Source organism: Dromiciops gliroides, chromosome 3, assembly GCF_019393635.1.
Source record: "Dromiciops gliroides isolate mDroGli1 chromosome 3, mDroGli1.pri, whole genome shotgun sequence".
In the NCBI taxonomy this organism is placed as follows: Eukaryota; Metazoa; Chordata; class Mammalia; order Microbiotheria; family Microbiotheriidae; genus Dromiciops; species Dromiciops gliroides.
Window position 1 is genome coordinate 317,013,257 of NC_057863.1, and position 21,525 is coordinate 317,034,781.

The 21,525-nt window shown below is 38.3% G+C and overlaps 1 protein-coding gene across 1 annotated transcript in view; it reads right to left on the minus strand.

Annotated features, from left to right (window-relative positions):
• Positions 1–21,525, minus strand: part of MORC1 (MORC family CW-type zinc finger 1) — a 187,349-nt gene that overhangs the window by 18,296 nt on the left and 147,528 nt on the right. Inside the window, exons 21-23 of the mRNA XM_043993486.1 lie at positions 12,780–12,846; positions 9,287–9,371; positions 1,741–1,884 (exon numbers count right to left, since the gene is read on the minus strand). Of these exons, the coding sequence (XP_043849421.1) occupies positions 1,741–1,884; positions 9,287–9,371; positions 12,780–12,846 (296 nt within the window). The remainder of the gene's footprint in view (positions 1–1,740; positions 1,885–9,286; positions 9,372–12,779; positions 12,847–21,525) is intronic.

The following is a 21,525-nucleotide window of genomic DNA, read 5'->3' on the forward strand; positions in this document are numbered from 1 at the left end:
AGAATGGATTAAAAACCCAAATCCAAAATATGTTGCATACAAAAGACACACTTGAAACAGAAAGACACATATAGGGTTAAAATAAAGGGCTGAAGCAGAATCTATTAAACTTCAGCTGAAATAAAAAAGGCAGGGGTAGCAATCATCATGTCAGAGAAAGCAAAAGCAAAAATAGACCTAATTAAAAGAAATAACCAGGGAAACAACATTTTGCTCAAAGGTATTATAAAAAATGAGGTAATATCAAAAAATTTCATAGGAAGTTTCTCTGATAAAAGCCTTATTTCCCAAATATATAGGCAGCTGAATAAAATTTATAAAAATAAGAGCCATTCCCCAATTGATAAATGGTCAAAGGATATGAACAGGTAGTTTGCAGAAGAAATCAAAGCTATCTACAATTACATGGAAAAATGCTCTAAATCCCTATTGACTGGGAAAATGCAAATTAAAACAAATTTGATAGTGGCAGCTAGGTGGCGCAGTGGATAGAGCACCTGCCCTGGAGTCAGGAGGATCTGAGTTCAAATCCGACCTCAGACACTTGACACTTACTAGCTGTGTGACCTTGGGCAAGTCACTTAACCCCAATTACCTCACTAAAAACAAACAAATAAACAAATAAATAAATAAACAAACAAATAAATAAATAAAACAAATTTGATGCCACTTCATGCCTATCCAAAATGACAAATGCTGGAGGAAATGAGGAAAAATTGGTACATTAATGAACTGTTGGTGGATAACAAACTGTTCCAAACATTCTAGAGATCAACCTGGAACTATGGCCCAAAGGGCTATAAAGCTATGCATATCTTTTGATCCAGCTATACCACTACTAGGTCTATATCCCAAAGAGTTCAAAGAAAAAGGAAAAGGATCTATATGTTATGTACTAAAATATTTATAACAGCTCTTCTTATGGTAGCAAAGAACTGAAAATTGAAGGAATGCTCATCAATTGGGGAATGGCTAAACAAGTTGTGTCAAATGATTGTGATGGAGTACTAATATGCTATAAGAAATGGTGAGGAGGTTGGTTGATATAACGTGAGATCACTGTATATAGTAACATCAATATTGTAATGATGATGATCAACTGTGAAAGAGTTGGCTACCCTCATTAATACAATGATTCAAAACAATTCCAAAGACTCATGATGAAAAAATGCTATCCACCTCCAGAGAGAGAACCAATCAACTTTGAGTGCAAATTGAAGTATAATTTTCTTGCTTTACTTATTTTTGTTGCTTTGTTTTGTGACATGGCTAATAAAAAACTGTTGCATGATTTCACACTTATAATCGACATAATATCGTTTGCCTTCTTAGGGGGTGGAAGAAGGATAGAAGGGGAAGAGAATCTGGAACTCAAAATTTAAAAAGAAAAGAATATTAAAAATAAATAAATAAATATTATATACTTTAGAAAAAAGAACCAAACCCATATAAACCCCCTCCCCCACAATAACTCACAGAATAGGACTAATTCCCACTTTATTCTTCTAACCAATAGGCTGCTACTTGGTACTATTGCTCAGGGGTCATGATCTGACCCAGGGCAAGATCTGAGTATGTATTGATGCCCCATGCTGCTAAGTGGTTTAATGGGATGTTCTGACCAGTGACAGAATTCAGTGTTAAGAAAAATCAAGGATTAGAAAGTCTTAGAAGTTCTCAGTGTGAAAAATTAGAATGTGTGCTAGTAAGATCAAGACAGCAATACAGAGAGGCCTTTACCTTAATTGAGCCATCAGTTTTTCTACTGTTTCCTTGACACAGGTGCTTTGAGGAGGTTTTACCAAAGGAACAGCAACATCACATTCTTCCTTCATAAAAACTTCTTTCTTGTCTGGGAATAGACTCAAATCATCTGTTGATAGACTGAACATAAACAAAGCATGGCTTATTATTTCAAATCACCAGTCAGGTACAAATATGAGATTTCTTTGGTGAAATTCTAGCTAAAAAAATTAGTAAGGATGGGGACTTGAATTGTGATTTCACCAGTATTGAGAACTCCCTCTACCAATGCAGGTCAGTATCTTCTCTGGAAGAGTGGCCCAGAGTTGTAAGAGGTTAAGTGACTTGCCTAGGGTCACACAGCTAGTATATGTCAGAGGGATGACTTAAACCCAGGTCTCTCTAGCTTTGAGGCCAGTTTACCATCCATTATGCCTCATGACCTCTCAAAAATTATTAGGAGGAAAGAAATCAAAGAAATGTAATAATGGAAACTTTTTGAGTGGTTATGCTAATTAATTTTAGATTAGGTTAAATTCCAAAGTCCTCGGCAAATTTTGCTTTCAATTTTTTCCTGACGCAATTTGGGCAGAAAGTGTGATCGTTTTCTTTGTTAACAGTATGCCTTTTGTTACTTACTTTTGCTGCCTTGCAAAGAAGGCTTTTTAACTAAAACATTTCCCCAGTTCAGACATGTTGGGGCAGCTCCGCTGAGGGGACTGATAGTATGAGAGGTGATACTATTTATATACAGAAGGCAGGGGAGCTAGGGAATAGGGAACAGCTTTCTAAATTCGAGTTCATCTTGAATCAGGTCTTCACAGGCTTTGTTATTTTGTTGTAAAACACTCCAATACCCCAAGGGATAACTGATGGGAGTGTTTCCTCCCCACAATGCAGAGCAAACCATCTGCTCATCTGGTGCAATTCTCATCTACATCCTTCTATATGGTTGCCAATGGGAGGGCCCATTCATTGTGCTCTCCATGAGTCTTCCAGATAGCATGTGGATACCAATGGAGGATGCTGGCCTAATATTGATTATTCTTTACTCTCCATGTAACCAGCCCATCTTTATTTCTCCTGTTAACATTTCTTTTTTCTTTTTTTCCTTTTTTTTTTTTTTTTTTTGTGGGGCCATGGGGTTTAAGTGACTTGCCCAGGGTCACACAGCTAGTAAGTGTCAAGTGTCTGAGGCCAGATTTGAACCCAGGTACTCCTGAATCCAGGGCCAGTGCTTTATCCACTGCGCCACCTAGCTGCCCCGCTGTTAACATTTCTTTGAGGACATCCTTCACACATCCTCTCCTGTATGATTCCTTCTCGGCAACATGTGGCAGCATACTCACAATTACCATATGCCTCTCTATTATCCTTTGGGTGATCTTCAGCCTTGTCTCACCAAAGTATCTTGACTGAATTATCCCATGATTTATAGCCATACATCATCAGAGCAAAAATAATACTATGTTAAAAAATAGGGACTTTTGTTTTGGAAAAAGGTTTGGGGTCATTAAAATATTTACTGCTTTTTATCAATGGTAATCCATGGATCTTCCTTACTCTTGTTCTTGGATTTAAATTCAGCCTCAGACATTTCTAGCTAACACCTATTTTGCAAGGTTGTTGTGAGGATTAAATGAGATAACATTTGTAAAGCACTTAGCACAGTGCCTGGCACTAAAGAAATGCTTCTTCCTTTCTTCTGTTCAATTTTGGGCTCATTGCCAATTTGCTGTACCTCAATAGAGAAATTGGGGGGGGGGCAGTGTAGAATAGAAGATAGAAAACCATCCTGAGTCAGGATGGCTTGGGTTCAAATCCCATCTCTGAGATATATTGATTGTATGACCTTAGGTAAATCACTGACTTCTTAATGCTTGGGACAACTCTCTAAGACCATAAAGTGAAGGGAAGGTGTCTACCTGTAATAGTAGAGGGAGTTTCCACATCTGGGGGTGGGAATTCTTATATCAACGAAATCACAGGTCTAGGACCTATCCATACACACACACACACACACACACACACACACACACACACACACACACACACATTCTATAGGGTGCCTACCCAAGTGCATACCATACTATGCACCCTATGGGTTTTTTTTAACTTAGGTTTTTCACATATAGATTGTTAGACTAAACTCTTCTGAGTGACTCTAAATCTTATTTAGGCATTGGTACAATGTTCTGAGGCTTGATGAAATCTGCATAAGGAGCTCTGCCAACCTTTAAATAAGTTTATTAGTAAGCAAGCTGTTGATTGCAGACACACTTAAGAGTCAAATATGGGAATGTATTTGTAAGAGAGCGTATACATATAGAGAACACATATATAATATACACAATAAACAACAAATATAAATTATTTTTAGGTTGTTGGAGGATTAACTAGACCACTTCAATGTATCATTTGCTAAAAAATAATTCCACTTCTTATTGTAAAAATTGGAAGAGGCTGATTTTTCAACATCTGTGGATTGATTCAAGCCAGGGTGAGCAAACTACAGGCCTTTGGCCAAATCTAGCTGCCTGTTTTTATATGGCTTGAAAGCTAACAATATTTTTTTCTATTTTCAAATATAGTTTTATTATATTTTAAAATGTAAAGGCTATTCTTAGCTCATGGTCAATACAAAAACAGGTGGCTGGATTTGGCTGTGAGGTGGAAGTCTGCTGCCCCAATCTAAGCAATCAATCAGCAATCATGTACTGTTTGCTAGGCTCTGATCCTTGGTGTGGTTCATCTTCCAGCCATACAGATGGCATCTCAATCATGCCTTTTCATCCTGCACAACTCTTGTCCATGACCTCCAATATACTCTCCACAGAAGGGCCTCCCAACATGCTAGGGGTTTTCCTCTAAATGTCTTGCAAAGGTATGTGTACCAGTGGAACACATGGTTTATACCTCACTCTGATTACATAGGGTGACTGAATCATAGCTTTAGAGCTCAAAGAGGCCTTAGAGGTCACTGAGTTCCTCATTTTACAGATGGGGGAATTGAGCCATTTTTGTTTAGTTGTTTCAGTTGTGTCCAACTCTTCTTGACTCCATTTGGGGGTTGTCTTGGCAAATACACTGGAAGGGTTTGCCATTTCTTTATCCTGCACATTTTTTATAGATGGGGAACCAAGGCAAACTGGGTGAAGTGACTTGCCCAAGGTCACACAGCTACTAAGTGTCTCAGTGTGGATTTTAACTCATAAAGATGAGTCTTTCTAAATCTAAGCTCAGTGATCTATCCACTGTGCCACCTAGCTGCCCTAAACTGAAACACAGAAAGATGTAATGCTCCGAGTCACCCTGAAGTCCAAAAATACTACCAGAGAAATTTGAAATTTGGTACTAGTTGCAAAGAACACATAACTAGATAATTTAGCCTGGAACACATGTCATATAATGGTACCCATTTACACAAGTCATGAAATAAAGTGATTTTCTTATGGCATTATGAGTTTATTTATTAACAGTGAATGTGCACTTCATGTTGGTGTCCATGAGAACAGCTATAGTGTAGTTTATACTTTCAGGTTCTTCTTGAAATTGGAGATATAATATCAAATGAAAAGTTCTATTGTCAACATAACTCTTTGGCATTAATTACCCTGTCTAAATTCAGTTGAGGTTGTGTAGATTAAGAACACTATATATTCTAATGCTTAATTGTCTGTTAAGAACACTGAACAATGTGTCTGAATGCTCATTAATTATCCTCCTTTATGTCAGACCCTTTATTTAGAAAGATGTTTTGCTTTTTTAGTGATGCTAGTAATGTCTGCACAATTTATTATAATTCTTTGCACAGAAGTACAAGGGTTGGGAAAGTCCTTTCACTACCGGCTTCTCTGTTCCCTTGGCCATATTTTCTCACATGGGGATCGCACTTCTGGAGTAAAGATGCATTATTTTTATAAAGTCTCATTAAATCTTGAAAGTATCATTTTAGATAAGCAATCTCTTTAAAAGAGCCAAACCAAAACAAACCTATACCCCACAACTCCCATATATGTTATGTATATCATTTTTCCTGGAGAATGAAAAAAAAATTGCTAAATATTTTATGAACAGCTCCAGGTTCCCCAGAAGCTTTGTCCATAACAAGGCTTACCAAAAGGATGGATTTCTTTAAAAAAAAAAAGCACCAGAAAAACATCTGCAGCAGCAGATCTCTTATACCAACATTATAACAATGCATTCAAGTGCAAAGATCCAAGATATTCACACGAATTTATATAAACATAATTATGTTTATTTCATACATTCCCAGCATGCACTTCTCCATTGTGCAGGTGCAGTCAAATAAAAGCTTTTGTTTCTTGCCATTTTTTTTTTTAGACGGAGAGAGGGAGTAAACCTGTGATGTCATTGGTAGAGGGAACTTGTTGGTGAGGAAACCCCCTCTCTCAGTCAATCACTCAGTCAATAAATATCTATTAAGCACTTACTATGTGCCAGGCATTGTGCTAAGTGTTGGGGATACAAAAGGAGAGAAAATATAGTCCCTACTCTCAGGAAAACGCACAACCTATTGGGAGAAACACTAGGCAAACAATCATGTAAAAACAAGCTAAGGGGCAGCTAGGTGGCGCAGTGGATAGAGCACCGGCCCTGGAGTCAGGAGTACCTGAGTTCAAATCCGGCCTCAGACACTTAATACTTACTAGCTGTGTGACCCTGGGCAAGTCACTTAACCCCAATTGCCTCACTGAAAAAAAAAAAAGAAAGAAAAAAAAACCAAGCTATATACAGGATAAACTGGAGATAATCAACCAAAGAAAGGCACTAGAATTAAGAGGAGCTGGGAAGGTCTTCCGAGAAGGAGGGATTTTAGCTGGGACTTGAAGGAAGCCAGAAGCCTGGAGGAAGATGTAAGGAGGAAAAGCATTCTAGGCATGAAGGACAGTCAGAGATGGAGTGTCAAGAGCACTGTCACTGGAGAGGGGAGAGGGGCTGTATAAGGTTTAAGAGGGCTAGAAAGGTAAGGGGGGGGCAGGTCATGAAGGTCAGGATCTACTCTGTAATTTAGAGTTTGGGAAAAACATTTAGGCCAATGAGAGGTTCAGTTTCCTGCCCAGGGCCATACAACCAGTGTTAGAAGAAGGACTACAACCCAAGTCTTCTTGTCTTCTAGGCTGGTGCTCTATCCCTTATACCACACTGCCTCTCAAACATTTTGTCTTTTCTTCATAAATGGGTTTTCTCTTTCTTGCCTTCTCAATGGACAGAGGACCAGGTGGGAGGAGGGAGAGAATTTGAAATTGAAAGTAAAATAAAATGGAAAAAAAACCCTTTGTCTTTTAACACAAGATATACAAAAAAGCAATACTTAAAAATATGTTATTGAGTATATATAGTTGATTGAAATGACCTTAATTGAATAATTTTCCACATTCTATAGGAGCCCTTTCCTGGTGTCTCCCCCTACACTCTCCCTATCCTCTCCAGACCCTTCCCAGTGAGATTACTTTCCATTTATACAAGAGATTTTTAAACCTTTTTTGTTCCATGGATCCCTATGGCAGGCTGGTGAACCTATGGATCCCTTCTCAGAGGCACATTTTTAAATGCATACAATAAAACATATAGGATTACAAAGAAAACTAATTACATTGAAATATAATTGTCAATTATTTTAAAGTTTACAGATTAAGAACTTCTGATTTATACATATATATGTATACCGGTATATCTATATATGTATATATATACATATGTATAAATATATATGTATATATATAAAAATTATAAGTATACTTGCATATTGTCTCCCCTATTAGGATGTGAATTCCTTGAAGTCAGAGACTGAGTTTCTGCCCTTTTTTTGTGTATTCCTAGCACTTAGCACAATGGCTATCACATAGTAAGTGCTTAATAAATGGTCCCTGACTAACTGTTCCAAGAATCTGAAAGATCTTTGAAGACTTGATTTCATTTTTTTTTGGGGGGGGGGGAGCAATGAGGGTTAAGTGACTTGCCCAGGGTCACACAAGTAAGTGTCAAGTATCTGAAGTCAGATTTGAACTCAGGTCCTCCTGACTCCAGGCCTGGTGCTTTATCCACTGCACCACCTAGCTGCCCTTTGATTCCATTTAAAAAAAACATAAACATAACCTGTAGCCTGGAAACAACAGGTGGGGGTTGGAGGGGGTGGGGAAAGAAGGCTGAGATTGGTCATATTAAAAGAATCATACAGTTGCTTAAGAGCTGGAAGGAACTCTTGTTGGACCCCTCATTTTGGGGTTGAGCAAAGTGAGAAAAGCCTTGAACTGCAATTGGTGAAAGTGAGGCAGAGAGGGGATAAATGCTTCTCACAGGACCACAAAGCAAGTCTGTAAGAGGAAGAAAAAAGCAGCTCTGCTCCTCAAAGTCCTGTGGTGGTTTTCTATCTAGCTGGACTAAATTTGCCTCCCTTATGCCAAATACAAGGGCTTTTATTTCCGAGGTATGCATGCTCATTTTCTTCTCAGTGAAGACATTCTTTACCCTGGATAATCCACCAGGCATTTAAAAAAAAAAAGATCCCACATGTCTTCTAAGACTGAAGATCTGAAAATTTAAGATTACTTTATTTTTTAAAAGTTTCATGAGTCTCAAGTCAGGGGAATGCTGGTATCTTAAGAAGCTGGCTACAATTACATAGATGAGATGTGATGGCAAAGTAATAAGGCTGATTCCAAAAGCCATGCCGGAAAATCAGTTTCATTCCTTTATAAGCATACCTCAGGCAGGTCCCATTTTCTATTCTGTGACAGCTTTACGATAATTTGGATTAGTTACTCCTTGTGAGAACCAAGTGTAATATGCCCTATTTCATTACCACACGAGTAATGAAGAATATGAAGGATGGAGAACATTCTGGATCCCTCTCCCCTGAGGGAAACATGAAATGAAAAAAGGATTGAGAACAGGAGTTTTACATTTTTGTGTGTGTCCTGCACCCTGTTGACAGGATGGTGAAGATTAGGGACTCCCCCCCTCCTTCTCAGAAAAAGGTTTTTAAATGCATAAAATAAAGCACATAGTATTACAAAGAAAACTAATTATATTGAAATAAAGATGTAATTTTTTTCCCATACAGATTCACAGACTCTCTGATATCTATTGATCCCAAGTTAAGAACTGATTGAGAAGAAAGTCAAGAAGAAAACATGGTATAGTGTTTTGTTTTGTTTAAAATTTGTATGTATGTATTTATTTATTTTATGGTATAGTATTAAGAGGATTAACAGGGAAATCAGTGCATGCCTCATTTCTGATTTTCCCCACCCCAGTGACCTTAAGTATGTTACTTAACCTCCATGGGTCTCAGTTTCCTCAACTGTAAAATGAGGGGAGGTTGGTCTGAGGTATCATCCAGATTTAAATTTGAGATTTATCCTCATAGTGTTTCTTCCCTCCATGTAATTTGGTCCCCATTCATCATCTCCTCTGTTTGTTACCATTATTTTTCTCCTCTTCTACTTCAACATTGATAATTGCATTTCAACAGTATAATTAAAATTACTTTGAGTCTCTGTAATTGCCGTATTCTCACCTTTCCAAGTTACGTGGTAAAGAGTTCTCTTTCATTTCTGGAGTATCAGCGCACAGTTTGGGTTTATCTTCCACTGAGACTAAACCTTGTAAAAGAAAAGCAATCACATTTTGATGATGAGACAATAACCCAAAAGAGAAGACGTGTCAATAAAAAAACACACAACTCATCCATAAACAATTTGTCTGTGTATTAAAACATCCATAAGTAAAACAGTGCCATGGTATTCTCTGGGTAATTTAAAACTATGTTCCTGAAAAATTTTTATTATGATGATCCAAGAGACACTGCATATAATTGTTTTTTTCTATTGATGTTCAATACCTGCTATTCTTGGTACACATGATAACTGCTCAGAAGTAAGTCAGATTCCTCACTGCCATCTCCCACAAACCTCCCCTCATCCCATCTCCCCACGGAAAGATCTTTAGCACTCTGCACAGAGGCTTTCATAAGGACACAGGATTACTGAAAGTAAAATTAGGAAGGATTGTAGAAAACCAAGGGGAGTTATGGGATTTATAGCTAAAGGACCTTAGTTCAAAATATTGGCTTAATGACCTTGGACAAGTCAGTTTCTTCACTGTATAATGAAAGGGTTAGATTAGAAGACCTCTAATGTCCTCTCCTGGCAGCTAGATGGCTCAGAGAATAAAGGGCTGTGTCTGATGTCACGAATACTTGAGTTTAAGTCTAGTCTTAGATACTTATTAGCTGTATGTCCACTTAACCTCTATTTGCGTCTGTTCCTCATCTTTAAAATGAGCTGAAGAAAGAAATGACAGGATCCTTTCCAAGAACCTCCCCACCCCAGACAGTGCTGGCACGTTATGGTCTACAGGGTCACAGAGAGAGTTGGACGAGACTAAATCACTGAACAACAAGATTCTTTCCAGGTCTCTATCAATGAAACCCCTCCTTTACAGGGGAGTAAATTGAGGCCCAGAGTTAAATGACTAACCCAAGGTAATAAAGTCAGGCAGCAGCAGAACTGGTACTAAGGCCAACCGAATGAGCCAGTGTATTACCCTGCTGGGACACCCCCAACATCCTCTGGGGCATTTATTTCAATGTCAAAAGTTGCCTTTGTAGACCTTCATACCCTTAAGACATGACTGATTTGTGTCACATTGGTACATAAATGTTCTTTACCTAATTAGCAACAAATGCAAAAGGGAGTTATCTGTAACATTGAATAATGTGGTAACAGCCACTTTGGAAATAATAATTTAAGAATACAACAGGAAGAAACTTTTAGCTACAAGCAAGCATTGTAATCTCTGGTTAATAGCCATGGGTAGAGACCAAGATCAAATGACACAAAAAGCAATTTGCCTTCGGTGCCCTTCCCCCACTGTGGCCCAAACTGCCAGGAAGCCAAGGTCCTCATGATTTTTCCTTCATCCCCTGCCTCCTGGTGGAGCTGTCCTCTTTGGGGATTGTCCCTTCATTTGGAACTTTCCACTGTTCTACAACAGCTTCAATTAAAACAATCTCTACCATATCCCCTTCTCTCAAGGCCCTGCTTTCCCAACATTTTAGCTAGCACTGAAATTAGAGTTGTTAGAGCTTGGTTTCAGGACATATCCTATTCTATTTAGTGTGTGATGTTGTTTAATTCACTCCACTCCCTTCATGCTCAGGGTTCCCCATTAGACTGTAAGCTCTTTGAGGGCAGAGATGGTCCTGTCTCTTTTTTATATTCCCAGCACTTAACACAGTGCCTGGCAAAGAGTAGGTCTTTAATAAATATTTATGGATGGATTGTTGATTGTTACCTAATCCATCTGCTCTTTACCAGCTATGAAATTCTCTTACTCTAAAATAATCCATGATAATTAATTAATTGAATATAATTATAAGTACAATAATTGGTTGAATATGATAAGCAATTATGAAGTACCTATTATGCCAAGGCAGAGGTGACAAAGTGGACAAAATGCTGGGCCTAGAGTCAGATTGATGAGAGTTCAAATATTGCCTCAAAAACTTACTAGTTGTGTGATCCAGGGAACATCAATTAACTACCTTTGGTCTCAATTCTTCATCTGTACAAATGAAGGGGCTGAATTGTGAAAATGTACAACTATGAGAGACTTAAGGACTCTAATCAGTGCAGTAATCAACCAGAGATCCAGAGGGCAGATGGCAAAGCATACTACCCACCTCCTGACAGAGGTGATAGGTTTAATATGAAGAATGAGACATATATTTCTGGATGTGACTAATGTGAATTTTTTTTGTTTGTTTGCATATTTGTTACAAGAGTTTTATTCTCTCCCCTCACCACCCCATTAGAAGGGCTAGGAGGGAGGTGGGTGGAAGAGAAATACTTGTTTGTGGGGTTTTTTTTTTTTAGTTTATTATTTTTTTTTAAAAAGAAACAAAGCAAAAAAAAATGAGGAAAGGGAATTGAACTGAATCATCTCTAAAGTCCCTTAAGGCTCTAAATCTATTAATCTATGCTAATGGGTTAATCCAATCCAAGACAACAAACATTTATTAAGTGCCTACTATATGCAGTGCTGGGACAGCATGGCATTGTGGATAGAAAGCTGTCCTTGGAGATACAAAGACCTGGATTCAAGTCCATCTTCTTGGCATATGCTGGCTTTGAGACCCTGGGCAAGTTACTTGGCCTCTCAGGGCTCCAGGAATTAATACTATAAAGCTAATAAGGAATTTCTTTGTTGAGAGCTAAACTAAATAAAATCAAAGGTTGTGTAGAGATACTGTGCTAAGTACTAGATGTTGTTGTAATTTGTCCTTTCTGGAATAGGACCACCACACTAGAGTGATGTCATGACTTGCAGTGAATTGGATTTTAGTGAGAGAGGGCTGTGCAAAGTCACCAGCCTCATTCTGTCCTCAGAGCCATCTGGTTCCAGTGGCAAGATATACATCAGAATAACTGGAGATGGCCCTGGATGTTTAAGGCAATGGGGGTTAAGTGACTTGCTTAGGGTCACACAGCTAGTAAGTGTCTGAGGCCACATTTGAACTCAGGTCCTCCCAACTTAGGAGTTAGTGTTCTATTGTGCCACCTAGCTGACCCCCTAAGCACTGGCTACAAAAAGACTAAATGAAAACTATCCCTGATCTCAAGGAGCTCAGGTTTTGTTGGAGTTAACTTTATTCTTCCTTGTTAAGATATATGCATTTGGAAGTAATACCCTAAACCAAAGGTAAAAAATGGGGAGAATCTCAGGCACCCTGGTCATAGTATAAGACAAACTGTTTTAAGCCTAGGGTTTCCTATCTGGCAATTTGAATCACATGATTCAAGGAAGCATCATTCCCCATCTACAAACAGTGTTGGCCTTCAAGCCCGTCTTACTGGTGGAGCAATACATTTCATTTTAAAAATACAAATGATTAACATAAGAATGAGGCCTCTGTTTCTTTATCTCAGAATGAAGTCAATTGAGCCTTGACGGTTTTATTCAGTTTTGCTACTTAGCCATGTTTTTGTCCACTGAATTCTCCTTTTTACCTTTGTCGACCATAAATTCCTCCTTTTCATGTTTCAGGGTCACGACGGCATCACTTTCATCTGAAAACTTAAAAATTGAAAAAACAAAAAGTGAAGTCCTTGTTTAAAGACACCCCAAACAAAAAGCACATTAGATTGTGGGCATCAGACCCACAGCTGCAGAGTCTGAGCTGAACAACTAAAAGCCTGGTAGGTTGTAAACACAAAAAATTGAATTTATTCCAAGAAAGTGACGTCAATGCAGATTGTCACACAAATGAGATTGGGCTTACATATGTCCTGAGGATGAGTTTTATAATTTTTTTATTTATTTCAGACACTGATTTAAATGATACTTAAATATTTTCTGTGATATATGCAGATGAGAAAAATCAGCATCACACTTTGTGGGAAGTTACCAAAACTATAAAAATTAAATTAAACATACAGTGAATCACATCCCACTCCCCCAGAGAGTAGGAAATAAAGGTTGAGATTTTTTTTCCCTTTGCTTGGAGGAGGTTTTCTGCTTGTATTTTACCACTTAGCACTGCTTAGAATGGGCTCCTTCTTATATCCAATGGACCCAGTTTCTTAGGACCTCCTTGAGAATTTAGTAGGATACCAAAATATATGGCTATCTACAGAAATCCTTGCTAGTCTAGGACTCAGGATTTCAGAGGGGCAGCGATTCTCAGGAACTCACACCTCTATAGGAATCTAAAATTTTGCAAAAAGATTCTAGGGTGGCCTTCGGACAGCGTGCTCTGGATCTCCTGAGCTAGCTAAAACTTGAAGTCAATCCGTGATAAAGTTGTAGGTTACACTAAGTCCTCTGAGTCAGTCTTGACCCCAGCCCACAGCTCCAGTGGGCAATGCTATCCATCTCAGCAGGTACTTGATGTCCTGAAGGTTAGGCTGAAACAACCAGACATAGATAAGAATACACCCTACCTTACCATGTCTGGGAGGTGGGGAAGGGAAAGAAACAAGCATTTATTAAGGTTGTGTGCCAGGCACTGTGCTAAGCACTTTACAAATATTGTCTCATTTGATCCTCACAACAATGCTGGGAGATAGGTGCTGTTATTCCCATTTTGTGGTTGGGGAAACTGAGGCAGACAGAAGTTAAGCTGTGTCGAGGATACATAGGTAGTATCTGAGGTTAGATTTAAGTTTGGGTCTTCCTGACCTCCATACCCTGTGTCATCCACATGCCACCTAGCTGTGGCATCTTTTCATGATGCCTCCACACTGTACATACCTGACAGTCCTTTTTAGTAGGCCCCTTGAGGCTAAGTAATGATGTGAATGAGTCCTTCATCTCTTTGGGCTTCATATACTATAAAACTTAAGGTTTGGAATAGATGATCTATAAAGAATCTTTATCACAAAGATCCTATGAATTTTATACTTCTAAAGGATAACGACAGTAGGTGAAATACAATGATGAATGGGAAAGCACTGAGGGCTTTCCTGCCTCCCAGCTAGCTAGACCTTAAGCAAAATGGTGATACACTCCCCTCTCTCCTGTTTAAGAAAAATGATAGTAGAAAAGATATTTGTATTCCACCCCATACAAAGCATTCCATGTTCTATCGATGTGTCTTTGAACAGGCTGCTCCAAAGGAAGAGCTAACTCTTAAATTCCTGTGAAACCTTACATATGAATCAACATCCTTTCTGGTAGAGGATCACTTATCTTCTCTCAAATATCCATTTTTTAAAATATCTGCCTGATGGGGCAGCTAGGTAGCACAGTGGATAAAGCACCGACCCTGGATCCAGGAGTACCTGAGTTCAAATCCGGCCTCAGACACTTGACTAGCTGTGTGACCCTGGGCAAGTCACTTAACCCCCATAGCCCCGCAAAAAAAAAAATAAATAAATAAATAAAAATAAAATATCTGCCTGGGATTTTAAAAAGAGGAATATTCAAATGTTATTGTTACTTTCTTTCTTTTGATTTTTTTTTTTTTTGCGGGACAATGGGGGTTAAGTGACTTGCCCAGGGTCACACAGCTAGTAAGTGTCAAGTGTCTGAGGCCGGATTTGAACTCAGGTACTCCTGAATCCAGGGCCGGTGCTTTATCCACTGCGCCACCTAGCCGCCCCCGTTATTGTTACTTTTTATATTGGGTTATTTTACTGAATTTTTTCAGACTTTCTTTTTTTGTTGGGTGGGAGAGGTATGCTTGGAAAACGTAATAAAAGAAAAAAAGTGAACAGGCTGCTCCTCATTATCATCAACATAACCTGTATCGTAAACTATCATGCATGTAGTGCTTTAAGGTTTGTAAAGTACTTTACTGACATTACTTTATTCATTCCCATATTACAGCTGAGGAAGCTGAGGCAGACTGAGGCCATCGTCTTGCCCAGGGTCACACGGTTCACCCCTGGAATGCTCTTGCTTCCCATTGGAATGGGAAGTCCGTTAGAATCCTCTGCTACTCTCAAAGATGAGTGCAGCTCTATATGAGCTGCTTCATCGTCATCTTGGTTGTTAGTTTGACTGGACAAGACTTAATGCATCTAGACTGTTCAATAAACTTAGAAAGAGAGGTTGGGTGAGGTTACAAAGGCCTTTAATTGCAAAACTAAGGAGAATGAGGGAGACTAAAATAGGAAGGAAGTTACTGCAATAGTCCAGGAGAAGAGAAATTAATATCTGAGCTATGGTGGTGTCTGTGAGCAGAAATAAGGGGATAGATAAAAAATGTTGTGGAGAATTAGCAAATGATTTGATTGGTGTGTGTGTGTGTGTGTGTGTGTGTGTGTGTGTGTGTGTGAGAGAGAGAGAGAGAGAGAGAGAGAGAGAGAGAGAGAGAGAGAGAGAGAGGAGTCAAGGAGAGGACACTGAGCTTATAAACCTGGATGCCTAGTAGGATGGTGGTACCCTTGACCTTGAGAGAGAAATTAGTATGATGGGTGGCTTTTTTTGGGAAAAAGAACTAATTCAAACTATCCAATAAAATGTGACATATATAGATCTGGGGGTCATGCCCATAGAAATAATTGAACCCATGGGATTGGATGAATCACCAAGAGAGGAGGTGTAGAAATAGAAGAAGGCCTTGGGGTACACTCTCAAATGGGGGCAAAATAGTAATGATGATCCAGCAAAGGGGATTGAGAAGGAGTTGTCAGATAGATAGGAAGGGACCCAAGAGGGAAAAGTATCACAACAACCCAGAGAGGAGAGAGTTATCTGGGAGCAGAGGGTGGTCAACTATGTTGATTGCTGGAGAGTTCAGGAATGATGAAGAGGCCATTAGACTGCTCAATTAAGAGATCACGGATAGCTTTGGAGAGAGTTGTTTCAATTGAGTAATGAGGCAAAGAACAAGAATGAAAGGGGTTGAGGAGTGAAAGAAGAGAAAATCTTCTGATGTCTCCTTCTGGCATGGAGGTCCTCTTGACTTTAGGAAGGCCATCTCAGCCTGACTGTGCTTCTACCACCTGAGAATCAATTCATCTAAGTGTGGGAAGGTTCAGCACCAAGAAAGCTGTACAGGAGGCAATGAATTATTTTGGCCATAGTAACCACAGAAGCTCATGAAAACTTCCCACTAAGGTCCAGAGGGGGCTGAAAAAATTCTTAGAAAAAGTCCCTACACCAATTAAATCATGGATGTTCTGAAGTATTATGATGTAAATAATTTACTACAGACATATACACTGTCTCCCCTTATTAGCATGTGAGCTCTTTGAAAGCAGGGACTTTTAAAAACAAATTTATTTTGTAGCCCTAGCACTTAGCAAAGTGTTTTGCACACAGTAAGAATTTAATAAAAAAATTTTTTCATTAATTCATTCATCTAAAGTAGTATGCTAAAAAACAACAGAAGAGGGAAGGAAGAATGGAGATGAAAAGAAGAGAGATAGAGGGCCTAGAGAGACAAATACAATGACAGAAAAATGACAAATAATATAGAATGGACATGTCCATCTTTATGCAAACTACACTCCCCACCCTGATGAATACTTATTTCTTTGATTTAAGAATAAGGTGGAATTCTTTGAATGGACTGATTCAGAAGGACGGTAACTAGAATGGGGTGGGAAGACTTTCTTAACAGTCTCAAAGTGGCTGTACATCCTCTGTCTCTAATTTACAAAGCTGAGGGGAGGAACAAAGAGAATGAAGGTGAACAGAAATTTCTATAAAATCATTAATTTAGAGCTGAACAAGACCCTCAAGGTCATCCAGTTCAATCTCCTCATTTTACAGGAAAGGAAACTGAGTCTCAAAGAGGCTAAATGTTTGTGGTTGGATCTGAACCCAGGTCTTCAGGACTTCAAGCATGCTACTCTAATCACCATACCACTTTGTCTCACTGAGATAAATATGAAAGAGTGGTAGAGACAGGTGCAGAGTAAAGCAAAAACTCTTACTCTCTTCTAATATCTTCTAAGTTCTGGGGGTCCAGACAGTGCCCTTCTCCATCTTGCTGCTAGGTAGTTTAGCTCTGGGCCTTTCCTTCTCCTACTTCCCACAAACTGGTCTTCTAAAATTCCATTTCTCCAGGCTTACCAAAACTAATAAACTAGCTTGGTATTCCCTTTATTTCCCAAGATAAGAAATGTGTATTTTAATAGCAGTCTGGAGATGAGGCTTTGCCAGGAAGCAGGGTATAATGGTGGCCAAACCACTAACTAGCTGTGTTGTCAGTGGTAGCTGTTTTCAAAACAACTGACATCAAGAAAATGGAAAGATCTGTGGTTGGAATAACAGACTTTTGAACTGTTTCTGAACTGGCATTTACAATACATGTGTTTCCTTTGTGAACTTTCAGCTAAAGATTTTTTAGCCCAATTTTTAAGAAGCATGGATTATATCCAAGTACATTATTTGAGACTATGAAGTTTTAAGCCTTTAAAGGAATTATTTAATACATTCAGTTATAAACCACTTTGTTGTAATCCACGAGGATCCTAATCAGGATGTTTTGCTTTGGTAAGACTCCCTGATGAAGAAAATGGACTAGCTCTAAAGTATCCAAGATTAAAGAGAATGACAGAGCTCCCAGCAGAGAGCTTTTGTGGTTAGCACTGTTAGCACAGTCTCATGAAATTGTTATTATTATTATTTTCTTCATGTCTGTATCTAATTCTTGGCCCAGATTTCTGTCTTCTGTAGGGATGTTTCTATCAGAATCTGATATGCTTCTTACACAAAACTTTTCTTTGCCTACTGAATGGGGGAAGTCGTTTTCTTTTCTTCATGTTGAAAGAACCATAAAAGCCTTTGAAATATTCTGGATGAACAATCTGCAGCCCTCAGATATCTTCTTTCTAATAACATGATATAAACATCTGACTTAATCCTTTGCTGCCCTCTGATAGAATCAAGTTATGACTCTGTGGGTCTGAACAGTTTTCAAAGAACAGGCAACCTGATGGTATATAAAGTTTTCCTTGAGATAAATTGTTTTTCTTCAGCCTTACACTCAAGATTCAGTTGTTTCCTTCTGCAATGTAGCTTTGCCTCTGTCTTTCTTGAGACTTCACTTAACGTCATCCAAAGGATAAAGCCTCACTCACTGAATGAGATTACCGTGAAGTTTCAACAAGCAGTTCATGACTCCTTAATTAAAATTATGTTAACAATAAGCAGGGCTGGATTTGCCAGTTCTCCAAGGAAGTCAATGGATCAGTGAAATCCTGCTTACTTAATTTTGTAAGGTATACATTTAAGAGGATAAATAATTCATAAACAAACTGGGGATAGAGAAAATAGAAAACCATAAGCATGAATAATTCCTAGATATTTTGACTGCACTTAAGTAAATCTAAAACCTTGAGAACAAGACTCTATTCACAAGGATCCAGAGTCAACATACCTGAGTTTAAATCCCAACTTTGCATATTACTAGCTGTGTAATAACCTTGGAAAAATCAGTTAACCTCTCTGAACCTCAGTTTCCTCATTTGTAAAAATGAAGAGATTTCAGATGAAGTCCTTTAAGGTTTCTTCTAGCTCTAAATTTACAATCTCATAATTGATAAAGTATTGCTCCAGCCCTTGAGAAACTAGGGCCCTTTGGGCAAATCAAGAACATGAGAACAAAGTTTTTCTTAATGAAGACCAGGGGTTTAAAAGTACTTTGGGCTAGGAAGGGAAGAGACACCACATTCCCTCTAAACTCTTGATTTTTGTCACACTCTTCATCTTGCCAAAAAAGCTCTCTTTGCATCCCATGACTGATCTAAATCATGACTATTCCAATCCACTCCATTTTTGAATGCTTTCATGATGCGTTTTTTTTCCTTTCTAGCTACTCTAGTCCACAACAATTTTCCCCTTGTGTAAGAGAAGTTGCTCTTATAGCCATTACTATATAATCTGTACAGTACTACTGAAGAAAACAGCAAGAAAAATCAGAGGGAAAACAAGTTTACAGAGTGCTTGTTGAGAGACCCAACTAAGTCAGATCAACTCAAGGATATATACAGATGAAATTGGAAGGATGATGAATGGAAGAGAAAAAGAGATGATCTATGAATAATCCCAATGTAATGGGAGTTTACATAATTTTTTTTCTCCATCAACAACAGTCTCTAACATCATAGCCCTAGTTTTGCTGAAGGAGGAAGTAGAAATGGTACAAAAGAAAACAAAAATGGAATATTAGTAGAACTCTACACAGCAAAGGAAGTGGAGTCAGAATGATTTTTGTTTTGTTTTGTTTTTGGTGGGGTAATGGGGATTAAGTGACTTGCCCAGGGTCACACAGCTAGTAAGTGTCAAGTGTCTGAGGCCAAATTTGAAATCAGGTACTCCTGAATTCAGGGTCAGTGCTTTATCCACTGTGCCACCTAGCTGCTCCCCATAATAATTTTTAAGGTATTGAGGTATTGATTTTCAAAGAATATAAAAGAAGGGAAAATACTAAAGGCTTGAAAAAAATCTCAGAGTATGTACATCATAAAAAGACTACCAAAAGAATATTAATAACAATGACCTACATGCCTACTTTCATATCTTCACAAACTCTCTCTAAGAATAATCTACACATCTATATAGGCATCCTCAACAAAAGTATGAGGACAGGCTTTAAAAAACAATCTGTAGAGTTCATATCTTTATAGTCATACTACTGAATGAAAAGTATAGTGAGAGCTCACTGTGCTTTTTTGCTGACTATAAAAAAGAGATTGTATTCTGTAGAAAAAAAACCACTCACAATGTGTTTTCCATGCATAATCTAAGTCATATAAGATTCCATGAAAATGTAACAACAGAGATATCTTTAAGGATCCTCGGATTATTAATATGAAGCTAATAACTGAAGTAGAGCTAGGTGATGTTCTGCATAGAGGCCTGGAGTTGGACTCAGGAAGAACTGAGTTTGAATCCTGTCTTCTAGGCCAAGTCAGTTTCCTTATCCATAAAATGAGGCTAATAAAAACACCCGCCTCAAAGAGTTGTTGTAAAGATCAATTGAGATAATATGCATAAAGTACTTTTCTAAACACTTAAGTGGCATATAAATGTTGGCTAACGCTATTACCAAGTGAGGCATAAAACCAGGATATGTATGATTACTAAACATGTTTTCCACCATCAGGAGAATGTTCATTGGAGAGTCTGAACGGAAGGATTTCCTATAAATAGTAGTCTTTCAGATGCTCTAGTTTACAAATGACATTACACTGATTATATCAAGTCTCATAATACTGAAAGGCCTTCTAAAGGATATTCATAATCTCTCAAAAGAGGCTGTTCTAAGCATTCACACAGAGAAAACTCACTGGATCAAAAATACCTATTATTCAGACAATGAAATGTTGTTAAGTAAATAACTATAAAGTTCATCCATCAGCGTGTGTACATATATATACACATGTATATATTTACATTTATAAATACATGTACACAGCCACATATGTATGTAAACATACATATACATTAGACACTGTGAAGGGACAATAAGCTGGTATCAAAAATGAATAGGGGGGCAGCTAGGTGGTGCGGTGCATAGAGCACTGGCCCTAGAGTCAGGAGGACCTGAGTTCAAATCCGGCCTCAGACACTTGACATTTACTAGCTGTGTGACCCTGGGCAAGTCACTTAACCCTCATTGGCCCACCAAAAAAAAAAAAATAAAAATAAATGAATAGGAGTAGGTTGAGTTAGATGTCAGACTCAAATAGAAACCATACATAAGAATCCCTGTGGGCCTCATATTGACTAAGAAAATCACATTATCTATGTTTCATTGTATTTTTACTTATTTTGTTAAATATCTCAATTGCATTTGAATCTTTGTGCCATATTTGGGAGTATTGCTGGCCACACTGTGGCCCATGGGTCCTACGTTTGACATTTCTGGGCCAGACTGCCTTTGGGAAATTGCACAGTGCTTTTAATCACTCAAGTTTCTCCCAGAAACAAAAGCCCTCCTTTTTTAATATTAGTAATCTTCCAGTAATGCTTATAGATGTCAGTCATAGAATACTCGTCTCCAAAGAATTGAAGTTGTAGGCCAAAGGATAATGGAGAGGTGCATGGTAGGCACAGGGAGGTTGAAACATGTTATGAATGAGGATTTGCAGTGGAGAAGTGGTATAAAGTGGATTATCAGAAAGATGTATGGCAGAAAAAGGTAGGTTAGTCCCATAGTGAGAGTGAGAGAACATATGGGCAGTCTTCATGTTTCAGTAGTATCCATTCAAGGACAATAAACACAGAAGGATCTGGTGCATTTATAAGATAATGTGGATAAGCTGCATAGATGGAGAAACACAGTGGTAGGTACCT